We start from the raw sequence: 16,096 nt of genomic DNA, 5'->3' as shown, positions 1-16,096 counted from the left end.
TCTCCTTTAATGGTCAGGATGCGCTCCCCTGATTTAGCACACACACAGGGACAGGAAGGAGGAATATAAAAACTGATTGTTTGCCTTCTCCAAATTAGGAGTGCGCCATTTTCTTGACTTGACCTCCTCCAGGAACTGCAGTCTTGTATAATAACATTTGCTTGTAATAAAGCCACTTTTAGTTCAGTAAAGCGTCTCCGACATCTCTTTTGATCCAGCCGCACTGTCCGGACAAAGATTACAAGACCAGAAATACACATAATTTTTTTCATTTATAATTCCATATAAAAAACAAATGATGTTAAATGAAATTAATTTAATTAGCCCCTAACAGGGATCATTTTATGATTTGTTTTCCCTACATGTAAAACACTTCCTAGTGCGTCAACATTTTGCATCGATAATAATTCACACAGATTATCTTCAAGCCGCTTTTTGACCGTTTCTCCAGAATGCGTCGTTTTGTGGGCGGTCTTATTCACGTGCCAAAGTCCTCCTCCAGGCCAAGCCCCCTGTGACTGCGTCCCCACACCCTCGGCCATGTTGTTTTTAGCGCTTCCATACCAAGTCTACTGACAGATAGAACTATACGCTACTTAGTATTCGGACTGGCAACATGTGCATGTACGAGCCAGTCTGCCCCACAACAAGAGGACAGAGAAAAAGAAGGAGCTTATTGACACCAATTTTGAATACAAATGGCGTACTCGCGCTAAACTCTGGCTAAACCTGTACAATATATGGAAATATCCGTTAGTGATGTGTATCGATACTGCCGATACCAGATTTTTATGCTCTAATATCAATCCTCAAATCAAAATATCGATAGTTTACTTCAGAGGTGTTCAAACCTTTTCCACTAAATAAAAAGTCAACGTATGTGCCATATTGATATTTTTTTATTAAAAAAGGCTTGCACCAGCTATTTATTATAGGTGACTAGGTATATTATATACATATACATATATATATATTAGTTATAACATTTCAGCTTTTTGTCTTTACATACCGATTTCTTTGCTTTCTTCTTACATTTTGACTATTGTTTTTACCCATGTAGGAATAGGAATACAAATAAAATAATAACAATAATAAGATTGTTTAACTGCATAAAAAAGTGTGTCAACAAATCTCCCTGTACAAAAATATTTATGTTCAGTTACACATTTAAAAGTGTCTGTCGTGGTTGTTAAAATTATTCTAATTAATTCAATAGTATTACTATTTTGTTTAATTAACTAACTAAACTTTGTTTGTATTTTAAGTATATTTTATTTTTATTTTGAGAGTTAAAACTTTAGATCAGAGGTGTCTAAACTTTTTTCAACATACTAAAAAGTCGAGGGGGGGGCCATTCTGATATAAAAAAAAATGCTAAAAACATATATTATATATATATATATTTTATATATATATATATATATATTTTTTATATGTATATATATGTATATATATATATATATATATATATATATATATATATATATATATATATATATATATATATATATATATATATATATATATATATATATATATTGTATTAAGTATTTTGTTTTTATTAGTTTAGATAACTCAGTTTTTTCTCTTTACATTCCAATTTTGTTCTCTTTTCCTTAAATTTGTACTGTTTTTTTTAAACAGATATGTTATTATTACACAATTTTAAACATTTTAGCAGACATGTCAGGCATATTTGCCGATCGCCAATACCAGCCTTTTTTTACTTGGTATCGGATTGGAAATAAATTCAGTGGTATCGCACATCACTAATATCTGTTGACGTAACTTGGGCAAAATACGACACTCAAGTCTCAAATTCTAAACGTCTTGTTTGGAGAAAATTTGGGAAGTTTGTTTTTTGAAAATATTTCCGCCATGTCCCCATGGTTTAAGTTAGAATTTTCAGGTACCAACAGGTAAGAAAAGTTGCATAAAACACAGCCATTTGTGCGTAACTGTGCCAAATTGTGCCACGTACAATCTAAACATGCTACATATAGACGCGAAACAGCGGCCGCAGAACAGTTCCTGTCTTGATCAATGACATTGCCAGTGGTAAATGATTACGTTGGCGTCTGCTCCTTCAAATAATCATCATATATTCTGCACTTATACACAAAAACAGAAACGCTGAATGAATTGAACTCTCTTATTTTGCGCATTCGTAGTAGATCAGCTTTGCGTGTGCTAACTAGTTTGCACATGTTTTAATAGATGCAAACGTTTAGTAAATCAGTCTGTGAATGCTCCTCAAGGTGACCGAGGGAAACGCTGAAAAAGATTCATCTGGATAACCCGTGATGGAGTTCAGCAACTTCTAATCGTCACTGCAAACGGATTTGAGGAAGAAATTAAGTCTCCTGAAATTGGCCGAGCAGAATAAATGATGTATCACACAGAAAGCAATAATAAAAAATGCTGATTTGTCTTTTTATTTTTTTTGGGGGGGGGGGGGGGGGGGGGGAGTTTTGCAGGTATTCACGCAGCTTTATCTGAAAACTTGTCAATGCCATTGTGGAACATGTCCAACAATCGTATTGTGCACACTTCACCCGCTGGCAACTTTTTATGCAAAGCGATGCGACACTTTGGAAAGTCATTGTCATGCACTGAACTGTGGCGGTCGAGTGACATTTAAATGGGACGGGAAATCACGCATTTCTCTAATAATTGACTTCAAATGGATAATGCATAATTAATGATGAGTTCCTGCTATTGAATGACAAACAGGGAACAAGAGGCATTGACGCAATCTGGCGGCCAGTATTCACTGGAATTTTTAAATATTGCTCAAAAAGTAATGCGCTGTAGGAGCACATTTTGATTGGGTTATGGACTATGAGAAAAAATACAACAATTTCACCAGAAAAATAAAAAAGTTGTGCAAAGTGCAGTTCCTCTAGGAATTTTCGATCGTGCTATTTTACGCAAATTCAACCAACGCCGGCCCTGCGATGAGGTGGCGACTTGTCCAGGGTGTACGCCGCCTTCCGCCCGATTGTAGCTGAGATAGGCTCCAGCACCGCCCGCGACCCCGAAAGGGATAAGCGGTAGAAAATGGATGGCTGGATGGATCAACCAACGCCTACACATTCCCCGCACATTTTGGCCAATCAGCGTAATTTTTTCCATTAAAATCAATCTCAGAGCGGTGCCCAAACGCGCGCGTCAGCGATCTAATTACAACTTATGTTGGTTTCTTGTGTAGACAAAGCAGGAAACAACAACAAAATCACAATGGCAGTCCTCCTCCGAGCTCAGACCTACTTCTTGTTCCTGTCTACAGCGCTAAGCCTTCTGGGTAATGTAGTAAAAAACATTTAGCAACACAACTGCATTCTCACTTACTGGTATAGATATATTTTAGGGGTGTAACGGTATGTGTATTTGTATTGAACCGTTTCGGTACGGGGGTTCCGGTTCGGTTCGGAGGTGTACCGAACGAGTTTCCACACGGACATATTAAGTAGCGTAACGCACGTTGTGTAAACAATGCACACCGAGGCACAACACACGGCATGCTAGCAGCTAACGGGCTAGGATAGACTGACCATACGTCCTCTTTTCACCGGACATGTCCTCTTATGCGGAGCTGTCAGGGCGGAGTTTCTTAAATGCCTCAAATGTCCGGCATTTTGAGTTAGGGTTGCGTGTATTTTCAATGTACGTTCAGGGTTAAGAAGGGGTTAAAAACAAAACAAATTGTGCGTGCAGCAGCATTGGTGAGGGAGGGGCAGAGACAGAGAGAGCGAGAGAGTTATGATAAACGCGCATGCGTCGCCAGGCTCTGCTTTTTATCCATAGATTTATCACATTCAATTCTTTATTATCTATAGCAGGGGTGTCAAAAGTGTGCCCCGGAGGCCATTTGCGGCCCACAGCTAATGTTTTAAAGGCCCACGGCACATTCTAAAAATACTATTAAAATAAACAAAAACATAACAAAAGTGAAATAAAAAAGCTTAAAGGTTAAATGTAATTTAGAAAAAGTTGCAATGTTGACTAATAAAACAAAGCTGTTTTTTGTTATTTCAAACTGTCATTGCTGAAAACAGAATATTGAATCAAAATCAATGTTATTATGAATTATTGACCTATCCAAGGTTCTGATTACTTCACATCAAATATTCCACTAAGAAAAATATTTTTGGTGGAAGATTTTGCAAATTTGGCAAATAAATAACCCAAAAATTTATATTTTGTTGTTTTGTTACTGTACCGAAAATGAACCGAACCGTGACCTCTAAACCGAGGTACGTACCGAACCGAAATTTTTGTGTACCGTTACACCCCTAATATATTTAGGTTTATTTAATAGGGGTGCACAAAATAATCGATTGACTTCCAAATCGCGATCCTTATTCATCCCGGTTCTTAATTCATTCATTGTGAAAATGCTTTAAGAAAAATTCAAAAGTATGTTGGAGTTCGAGTGTTGGTGTAGGGAACAGTGATAAGGTCAACTAAAATATTTTGTGTTAAAGAGGGCAGATACATGTAAGAATCATTTTCTTCCATCTGCTCCTTTCTGATCATGAAAATGTGTGAGAAACAAAAAAAACTATGAAAGTGTGAACTGTACGTGGATGGTATTTATGCATTTTCATGAAAGGAATAAAAATAAACGATGATGATGAAATCGAATAATAATTTTCAAAAATGTATTAAATTAGAATATATTTTTCAAAATATTTTTTAGGGCATCTCCATGAACCCAGAAGGATCCTTTCTAACCGGCAACCTGTTTTAAAAATATTTTATTATAAACATTATACCAAATAAAACATTGTGAAAATCGAATTGAATCAAGAATCGTGTTGAATCAAAAATCCATTTTGAATCGAATCGTCCCCCCAGGAATTGGTTCCAATCTTTAACTGCCCAAAGACATGCACCCCTATTATTTTAACTTTATTTAACCGGGGTAAGACAATTAAGAACATATTCTCTTTTGTAATGCTGAGAGAGCAAAGAGGCAGCTTTTTAGATGTTAGAGATGTTGAAGTGTGATGATAATCTCTCGTCATCTCTTGTTCACCAACAAAAATCACCGCGATTGATCGCCGTCAACACTTCACAACGTCCGGGGGTACATGTGTCGGAAAATAAATGATTTTTTAATAAGGACAAATGTTTTTCAAGCGTTAAAAAACACACGGGGAATGTCTGCAACAAGTGGACGACAGAGCAGACCGCGGACAAAAAGGAATCATTTTTTTATAGTTATAATTAGTCACTATGATTATTAGTTATCATGAAATAAAGTACAAACTTGGTCAATGAGCGCTGAGTAGGTGCTTGTACTGCCATCTAGTGTCTACTTTTAAGTATCTGTGCTATAAAATAGGTATACCATCAATACAGTATTTGTTTTTTTCTATTTTTGTTCCAATCCTGTTTGAGGTTAATGTTACAACAACGGACAACCTGGGGTGTCAAAAAATCTGATTTCAGAATAATAGCGGTTCTTATTTGTAACGATTTAATTGTTTTAAAAATAGATTGGTTTTTTTCTTTTAAATATGTCCTGTCCAGCCACTCAGTCAAATCATATTGTTGATGTAGATGATCTATTACTTTATTTGTATTTGACTTCATTAAAGGTTTGTGTAGAATTTTATTAAACGAAACAACGGACGACCTGATTGGGGTGTCAAAAAAATCAGTTTTCAAAATAATTGCGGTTCTTCTTTGTAACAATTTAATCGATTAAAAAAAAAGAAAAAAGAAAATAAATAATAAAATTTAAAAAAAAATTTAAATATATAATTTATATATATATTTAAATCTTTCCTGTCCAGCCACTCAATCAAATCATATTGTTGATGTAGATGATCTATATCTGCTATACAGATTGACTTTATTTGTATTAGACTTTATTAAATGTTTGGGTAGAATTTTATTAAACGAAACAACGCACGACCTGATAGGGGTGTCAAAAAATATTTTTTCAAAATAATTGCGGTTCTTCTTTGTAACGATTTAATCGATTCAAAAAATAATAATAATAAAAATAAAAATAAATACAATTAAATTTAAAAAAAAAAATATATATATATATATATATATATATATATATATATATATATATATATATATATATATATATATATATATATATATATATATATATATATATATATATATATATATATATACACATATTTAAATCTTTCCAGTCCAGCCACTCAATCAAATCATATTGTTGATGTAGATGATCTATATCTGCTGTACAGATTGACTTTATGTGTATTTGACTTTATTAAATGTTTGGGTAGTATTTTATCAAACAAAACCAGTTTTCTTTTAAGTAATATAGAAATTTATCAGAGCTGTTTATGTATTTTATGGGAGAATTTAGTTAATCATAAAACTGGCATCCAATATTTTTTTTAAATAATCTAGAATCGTTTTGAATCGAGAATCAATTCTGAATTGAATCGTTACCCCCAGGAATCGAATCGAATGGTGTGGTGCCCAAAGACTCACAGCCTTACTAAATGATAGCAAATCCATAAAACCACAAGTCGAAGAAAACCAACTAAAAATATATAGACAAAGCGCCCGCAAATTCAGGCTTTTTACGCTGCGAAAATCACATCAAAAGCCCGCGAGGACTGAAATAGATGGTCCTGTTGCAGGAAGATAAACCAGCAGCCATTTTGTGCAATTTCCTACAAAGTTCTGGTGAAAACAAACATGCTCTCTCTAGGCCAACAGCAGGTGGGATGAAATGAAATACTATTCACCATGATCTGCACCTGTCCGTTCTTGCAGGAGTCCGGGGAGTTTTCGCTGTCGTCTTTGCACCCGCCCATCCGACAGCGCATGGCATCCTGCACCTGTAGAGCGGGGGGCGGGGTTTGGTGTGGACGAGACAGGGAAGACAGGTAAGAAAAGTGAAGCTGTTGGCTCGCGGAGAGGTTCACACGCACACACCTGAGCACAGAGTCATATTTGATTTCCCACATGCCTCCATGCTTCTTATAACATCCCAGATAACAGAACAATTGGGTCTTGCAGGGTTTTTCCCCGTCCATTCGCATCTGCCTTTTCATTTCGCACTGTCGTCATATCTTGCGAGAGCGTCAAACAAGAGCACTCGTGTAGCAAGCTGTGTTAGAGCGAATAAGAGCGTTCTCTCCGTGGGTGGTCTTATCTGACGCCACAAATGAATGGGACCGGAGCAGCATCCATGTCTGATTAATACTGCATGGGCAAGCTTCTAGCCTCCATTGTTTCCTTCCATCCGTCTCCTTCCTTTCGGTCTGCACACTTTCGCCATTGTTCTGCATGCGCGTGTGCATCACGTCCCCCTCCAAAAAACACACCGTTCCCTCGTTCCTATCAGCCCTATTCTCAATCGTGTCCCTCAAGATGGAACCCTCCCCTCGCCATCCTATCATGACTGATCTCAGCAGGGTGCCGGTGTCGCCGTGGTCCTTTCATTCACTCCCGTGTGCCTGCGACTCGGCAGGGTTCGTACTCGCTCTCTTGCAGGAGAGGATTTTCATACGTTCACAAAGACTAATGCCTGGACTTCCTGTGCCCGGATCCTCGCCGCTGTTGTGATATTGATTTAACGCGGCAAAGCATTTTGATATTCACTTCAGGCATGTGAGCTCCTTTTGAGAAAAAAAGAGAAAATCTGACAATTTCTTTTGGCACAAAGTGCTGCCGCGCAAGCCCCGAAAGACAATTTTGGACATCACAAACAACATTTCCTGCAATTGGGAAAAAAGGTGAGGCCTTTAATCCCAGGAACACCAAGTCTACCGTCAAACATGGTGGTGGATAGTATTATGCTCTTGGCCCGTTTTGCTGTCAATGGAACTGGTGCTTTACAGAGAGTAAATGGGACAATGAAAAAGGAGGATTACCTCCAAATTCTTCAGGACAAGCTAAAATCATCAGCCCGGAGGTTGGGTCTTGGGCGCAGTTGGGTGTTCCAACAGGACAATGACCCCAAACACACCTCAAAAGTGGTAAAGGAATGGCTAAATCAGGCTAGAATGAAGGTTTTGGAACGACCTTCCCAAAGTCCTGACTTAAACGTGTGGACAATGCTGAAGAAACAAGTCCATGTCAGAAAACCAACACGTTTAGCTGAACTGCACCAATTTTGTCAAGAGGAGTGGTCAAAAATTCAAGCAGAAGCTTGTGGATGGCGACCAAAAGCGCCTTATTGCAGTGAAACTTGCCAAGGGACATGTAAGCAAATATTAACATTGCTGTATGTATACTTTTGACCCAGCACATTTGCTCACATTTTCAGTAGACCCATAATAAATTCATAAAAGAAGCAAACTTCATGATTGTTTTTTGTGACCAACAAGTATGTGCTCCAATCACTCTATCACAAAAAAATAGGAGTTGTAGAAATTATTGGAAACTCAAGACAGCCATGACATTATGTTCTTTACGAGTGTATGCAAACTTTTGACAACGACTGTACATGTCTAATTTAATGGTTTTTTTTTGTAATTTACTAACATTATTATTATTGAAAATGTTATGTAAGATTCTCTAACATGCATGCAAAGACCTCAGACAACGTTGGCAACTCTATCCTGTAGCCACGCCCCCTCGGGTAATATACTTCCGGTGTTGTGACCTCTGTTTACATCGTCACGTCAAAAATATATTTTCTGGCTGGCTATTATTAATTAGACTAGAACAGGGGTGTCAAACTTATTTTAGTTCAGGGGCCACATGGGAGGAAAATCTGTGCACACGCGCGGCCGGACTATTAAAATCATGGCATTAAAACTATAAAATAAAGACAACTTTAGATTGTTTTCTTTGTCTTACTTTGGCTTTAAATATCATCCCGGGGGCCATAGATAATTAATTTGTGGGCCGGAACTGGCCCGCGGGCCTTGACTTTGACATGCCTGGTCCAGAACTACAACTGGTTAGGAACTACAGTGTTTAGATTGTAATTATCCAAATATGACGAGCAGCAAAGTACCGTTTTTTTCCGAGTATAAGTCGCTCCGGAGTATAAGTCGCACCTGCCGAAAATGCCTAATAAAGAAGGAAAAAAACATATATAAGTCGCACTGGAGTATAAATCGCATTTTTGGGGGAAATGTATTTGATAAAAGCCAACACCAAGAATAGACATTTGAAAGGCAATTTAAAATAAATAAAGAATAGTGAACAACAGGCTGAATAAGTGTACGTTATATGAGGCATAAATAACCAACTGAGAACGTGCCTGGTATGTTAACGTAACATATTATGGTAAGAGTCATTCAAATAACTACAACATATAGAACATGCTATACGTTTACCAAACAATCTGTCACTCCTAATCGCTAAATCCCATGAAATCTTATACGTCTAGTCTCTTACGTGAATGAGATAAATAATATTTGATATTTTACGGTAATGTGTTAATAATTTCACACATAAGTCGCTCCTGAGTATAAGTCGCACCCCCGGCCAAACTATGAAAAAAACTGCGACTTATAGTCCGAAAAATACGATAGAAAGCCGTCATCGTTCAATCAATCAATCAATCAACGTGTATTTATATAGCCCTTAATCACAAGTGTCTCAAAGGGCTGCACAAGCCACAACGACATCCTCAGCTCAGATCCCACGTCAGGGTAAGAAAAAAACTCGACCCAATGGGATACAATGAGAAACCTTGGAGGGGACCGCAGATGTGCACCTTGTTTTGGCACTCCTGATGGTCTCTCTGTCCTGCATCTCAGTGCGGCGTTTAGGCAAGAGGAACAGCGAGTACCTGCGGCTGAGGTGAGCGTTCACCGCATTTAGTTTAGGTCCTATTTTTTTAAATATTGAAGTGAGTTTATAACGTTCACTCACAAAACTGTTATTATTGTTAGCGTTCCGGTCGGACACGTTTTCACGGGGACACATTTCCGGCGTTGCACTGAGAAGCCACCGATGTATAAATACTGTTCGAATGCTGATAAGAAAACAAAGTTAGCTCCATCTTTTGACTACCGTCCTTATACGCAACAATATTTCATTATAAAAACGCGGAATTGATATTTTGATGCGGAATGTTTAAAAACAGGGATTTCTGCTTTCATTCCTCCCTGTCAGGGCCCCCCTGTGTGCCTGCGACTCGGCAGCATTCGTACTTGCTCTCCTGCTAGGGAGGATTTCCATACATTCACAAAGACTAATGCCTGGACTTACTGTGCACAGATCCTCACCGCTGTTGCGATATTGATTTAACGCAGCTAAGCATTTTAATATTCACTTACATGAAGACATCATTGTTCAGTGCACGGTGGCTTTGTGTAAGGCCTAAAAACATGCATGTGCGTAATAAGTTTAAAATGCAGTAACCCCAGGGGGGGCACAGCAAAGCCTGTGGCAAATATACACTTGGGGCATTAGTGAGGGACTTATCGTCTTATTCCATACAAAATCTTACTAAGCTCCTTAAAGCGGCCTTGGCTCCGATGGACAATACTGCACTGTGATACAGCATTATGAAGACGACACACAACAATATTGGACCTTATGGTGTGATCTATTTGTAGTGGAAGTCGGAAATCCTGAGTTACGAGTCGGGATTTAAACTGGATCGCCCCTTGTTGTCGGATTTCTGACTCGGGAAGTCGGAGAATCCTCACCACACTGCACAAAGTCAGTGGTCAAAAACAAGAAAAAACAAAACAAAAATAAGGGGTATTTTATATGAACTAAGCAAAATTATTTGCCAATAGAACAAGACAATTTGGCTTGTCAAGACTTTCCAAAACAAGTAAAATTAGCTAACCTCAATGAACCCCAAATTACCTTAAAATAAGTATATTCTAATAACAAGTGCACTTTTCTTGGTAGAAAAAAAAGAGACCTTTTTGCTCAATATGTTGAAAATTATTCTTAAATGAAGTAAATGCTAGTGCCATTATCTTGACATAATGATATGCGCTCGGCATTACATTTCTGGAAACCAGCAAACTTGTACTAAAAACTAGTTTATTTTTCTTAATGGAACGGCAACAAGGCAACCGCTTGTTACTCTCGGGGTCTACTAGCCGCTCAGGTCTAAAAATGCATTTTTCCATCAATAACATGACATCATTGCTCCAAGTGCGTGCTCTTTCAGTCAATTAGTGCGCATATATACAGCCCAACCCCCGGCCAAATTCTTTTTTATTGTAATTTTGAAGAATTTACCTGAATGTGCATGAACTATTTCTGTTCAAAATAGTTTGAAATGTCACATATTAAATGTTTAAATATTAACTGTCAGTTTACTGTACTGTGCCAACTGTACTACTATATGAGTACGTATTTTCTATTGTTTCATTGAAATTAAAACAGCAAAGTCCATTTGGCTGTCATCTGTTTTAATTATGAGACACAATTGTGAAATAAGAAATGATTACTTTAAAAAAGTAGTTTTATACTTTTGAGTGTTGATGACACAGCTTTGCAACACTTGATATTCTAGTTTCAAGCATGTTTTACTCAATATAGGTCATCAAATCTCAGCAACAAGCTGTAACATCTTACTTAGATCATTTAGGACCGAAACATTTTAAACAAGTAAAACACTCTAACATAAAATCTGCTTAGTGAGAAGATTTATCTTATCAGACAGAAAATAAGCAAATATCTCCCTTATTTGAGATATTTAATCTTACTTAGATTTCACTTTTTGCAGTGCACCCCCGAGTTTGTTTAAAAAATGGCTGCTATGGATGTAAACAATGATATCCGCTTTTATAATATCCGTTATTAGCACTTCTGCTTAGTTTTTGTCGCAGTAAATCAGTCAGTCAATAATGTATTGTTGCACATTTATATATGGTAACGTCACTGGAGTGTAAACTACATTTATTTGATGTGGTGTCCCAGCAGGCATAAGACAACGTTGATACAATGTTGATTATACATACCGTATTTTTCGGACTATAAGTCGCGGTTTTTTTCGTAGTTTGGCCGGGGGTGCGACTTATACTCAGGAGCGACTTATGTGTGAAATGATTAACACATTACCGTAAAATATCAAATAATATTATTTAGCTCATTCACGTAAGAGACTAGACGTATAAGATTTCATGGGATTTAGCGATTAGGAGTGACAGATTGTTTGGTAAACGTATAGCATGTTCTATATGTTATAGTTATTTGAATGACTCTTACCATAATATGTTACGTTAACATACCAGGCACGTTCTCAGTTGGTTATTTATGCCTCATATAACGTACACTTATTCAGCCTGTTGTTCACTATTCTTTATTTATTTGAAATTGCCTTTCAAATGTCTATTCTTGGTGTTGGGTTTTATCAAATACATTTCCCCCAAAAATAAGACTTATACTCCAGTGCGACTTATATATGTTTTTTCCCTTCTTTATTGTGCATTTTCGGCCGGTGCAACTTATACTCCGGAGCGACTTATACTCCGAAAAATACGGTACTTTGCTGCTCGTCATATTTGGATAATTACAATCCAAACACTGTAGTTCCTATGCAGTTGTAGTTCTCGACCAGGCCTGTCAAAGTCCAGGCCTTCGAGCCAGTTCCGGCCCACGAATTAATTATCTATGGTCCCCAGGATGGTATTTAAGGCCAAAGTATTTTTCGGACTTATACTCCGAAAAATACGGTACATGTCCTTTAAAACTGACTTTGAAAAAACGTTGCAAAATAGTTGTATTTGTAAATTGAGACAACGTTGGTGTCTAACGTTGGATCAACATTTTTGGCCGGGAAATTACCAAATTTCAATGGTCAAATCAACGTCACAACGGGATTTTGAATAAATGTTGTCAAAAATAATTTTTGTTTCAACGTTGTATTTGTGCAGTAGAATATTGGTTGGGAAGTGACCAAATTTCAAAGGTCAAATCAACGTTACAACCTGACATTGAATAAAGGTTGTCAGAAAGCATGTTGTTTTAACATATTTGTGCTGTAGAATATTGGTTGGAAAATGACCAAAATTCAATGGTCAAATCAACGTCAGAACCCAACATTGATTAAACGTCGTCAAAAAGCATGTTGTTCAAACGTATTTGTGTTGAAGAATATTGGTTGGAAAATGACCAAAATTCAATGGTCAAGTCAACATCGGAACCTGACATTGATTAAACGTTGTCAAAAAGCATGTTGTTTCACTGTTGTATTTGTGTTGTAGAATATTGGTTGGAAAATGACCAAATTTCAATGGTCAAATCAATGTCAGAACCCAACATTAATTAAACATCGTCAAAAAGCATGTTGTTTCAACGTTGTATTTGTGTGCTAAAATATTGGTTGGGAAAATGATCAAAATTCAATGGTCAAATCAACGTCAGAAACTAACATTGAGTAAACGTTGTCAGAAAGCATGTTGTTTTAACGTTGTATTTGTTTTTTAGAACATTGGTTGAGAAGATGACCAAAATTCTATGGTCAAATCAGCGTTAGAACCCAACATTGATTAAACGTCGTCAAAAAGCATGTTGTTTCAACGTTGTATTTGTGTTGTAGAATATTGGTTGAAAAATGACCAAAATTCAATGGTCAAGTCAACGTCAAAACCCAACATTGATTAAACGTTGTCAAAAAGCATGTTGTTTTAACGTTGTATTTGTGTTGAAGAATATTGGTTGGAAAATGACCAAATTTAAATGGTCAAATCAACGTCAGAACCCAACATTAATTAAAAATCGTCAAAAAGCATGTTGTTTCAACGTTGTATTTGTGTGCTAAAATATTGGTTGGGAAAATGATCAAAATTCAATGGTCAAATCAACGTCAGAAACTAACATTGATTAAACGTTGTCAGAAAGCATGTTGTTTTAATGTTGTATTTGTGTTGTAGAATATTGGTTGGGAAGATGACCAATATTCTATGGTCAAATCAGCGTTAGAACCCAACATTGATTAAACGTCGTCAAAAAGCATGTTGTTTCAACGTTGTATTTGTGTTGTAGAATATTGGTTGGAAAATGACCAAAATTCAATGGTCAAGTCAACGTCAGAACCCAACATTGATTAAACGTTGTCAAAAAGCATGTTGTTTCACTGTTGTATTTGTGTTGTAGAATATTGGTTGGAAAATGACCAAATTTAAATGGTCAAATCAACGTCAGAACCCAACATTAATTAAAAATCGTCAAAAAGCATGTTGTTTCAACGTTGTATTTGTGTGCTAAAATATTGGTTGGGAAAATGATCAAAATTCAATGGTCAAATCAACGTCAGAAACTAACATTGATTAAACGTTGTCAGAAAGCATGTTGTTTTAACGTTGTATTTGTTTTTTAGAATATTGGTTGAGAAGATGACCAAAATTCTATGGTCAAATCAGCGTTAGAACCCAACATTGATTAAACGTCGTCAAAAAGCATGTCGTTTCAACATTGTATTTGTGTTGTAGAATATTGGTTGGAAAATGACCAAAATTCAATGGTCAAGTCAACGTCAAAACCCAACATTGATTAAACGTTGTCAAAAAGCATGTTGTTTTAACGTTGTATTTGTGTTGAAGAATATTGGTTGGAAAATAACCAAATTTAAATGGTCAAATCAACGTCAGAACCCAACATTGATTAAACATCGTCAAAATGTATGTTGTTTCAACGTTGTATTTGTGTGCTAAAATATTGGTTGGGAAAATTACCAAATTCAATGGTCAAATCAACGTCAGAACCTAACATTGAGTAAACGTCGTCAGAAAGCATGTTGTTTTAATGTTGTATTTGTGTTGTAGAATATTGGTTGGGAAGATGACCAAAATTCAATGGTCAAATCAGCGTTTTGATTGATTGATTGAAGCTTTTATTAGTAGATTGCACAGTACAGTACATATTCCGTACAATTGACCACTAAATGGTAACACCCGAATAAGTTTTTCAACTTGTTTAAGTCGAGGTCGTTAGAACCCAACATTGATTAACACGCGAAGTCCCAGAGAAGGGTCAATTGACACTTTTACCTAGAAAACACACAAGAGGGTCATTTGACCCCTAGTCCCCCCTGTGGACACTCCTTTTGTTATGAAAATGTGGCTGTTAGTGGCACACGGCAGGGGGCCACTTGAGCCTGTGTGGGGGAGGGGACCTTACAGCTCAAGCTTTAGTTCTGAGGTAGGTTGTGTGTGTTTTTGCAAGGATCAACAGAATGAAGGGATCAACACTCTGACATTTATTGTTAAAAAAAATACAAAACAAAACATATTTACAAAGAATGAAAAAGCAACTGTTTTCCCAGTTTTGGTGTGGAGGGTTGTTGCAGAAGCAATTGTTATTTTTGTGTGCCAAAAATAGTTTAAAAAAAAAAATTTACAAAGAAAAAAGTATATTTACAAAGAATGAAAAACCATGTCCATGTAAACGTGACTGACATACATTTGAGCAGTCACTCACAATCCTGGCACTGCCATTGCTCCTTTCGGCATTTCCCACATGTATAATTTTTCTGTCTACCTAGACAAACTGCCCCTAACAGCCTCATTACCATAACAAAATGAGTGATTAGTGTATTCGGGAAAAGCGTCGGGCCAAATGACCCCTCTCTGGGTCTTCTAGGTAGACAGAAAAATGCTGGGACTTCTAGTGTTAAACGTCGTCAAAAAGCATGTTGTTTCAACGTTGTATTTTTGTTGTAGAATATTGGTTGGGAACATGACCAAAATTCAATGGTTAAATCAACGTCACAACCTGACATTGAATAAACGTTGTCAAAAAGCATGTTGTTTCAACGTTGTATTTGTGTTGTAGAATATTGGTTGGAAAATGACCACAGTTCAATGGTCAAGTCAACGTCAAAACCTGACATTGATTAAACGTTGTCAAAAAGCATGTTGTTTCAATGTTGTATTTGTGTTGTAGAATATTGGTTGGGAAATGACCACAGTTCAATGGTCAAGTCAACGTCAAAACCTGACATTGATTAAACGTTGTCAAAAAGCATGTTGTTTCAACGTTGTATTTGTGTTGTAGAATATTGGTTGGAAAATGACCACAGTTCAATGGTCAAGTCAACGTCAAAACCTGACATTGATTAAACGTCGTCAAAAAGCATGTTGTTCCAACCTTAAGTTTGAGTTGCTAAATGTCAGGACCTAATTCAACAAGTTCTCAACGTTGTTTCAATGTCTGTACT

General features: G+C 36.8%; 1 protein-coding gene across 3 annotated transcripts in view; it reads right to left on the bottom strand.

Moving 5' to 3' along the window:
• Positions 1–16,096, bottom strand: part of adgrb2 (adhesion G protein-coupled receptor B2) — a 536,693-nt gene that overhangs the window by 81,053 nt on the left and 439,544 nt on the right. For all 3 annotated transcript variants that reach the window (XM_062030114.1, XM_062030112.1, XM_062030113.1), the window contains exon 27: positions 6,753–6,845. In XM_062030114.1, the coding sequence (XP_061886098.1) occupies positions 6,753–6,845 (93 nt within the window). The remainder of the gene's footprint in view (positions 1–6,752; positions 6,846–16,096) is intronic.

The sequence above is a fragment of the Entelurus aequoreus genome, linkage group LG20, assembly GCF_033978785.1.
Source record: "Entelurus aequoreus isolate RoL-2023_Sb linkage group LG20, RoL_Eaeq_v1.1, whole genome shotgun sequence".
NCBI classification, from domain to species: domain Eukaryota; kingdom Metazoa; phylum Chordata; class Actinopteri; order Syngnathiformes; family Syngnathidae; genus Entelurus; species Entelurus aequoreus.
Note: the sequence above shows the minus strand (reverse complement) of the source record. Positions and strands in the feature narration are given on the sequence as shown.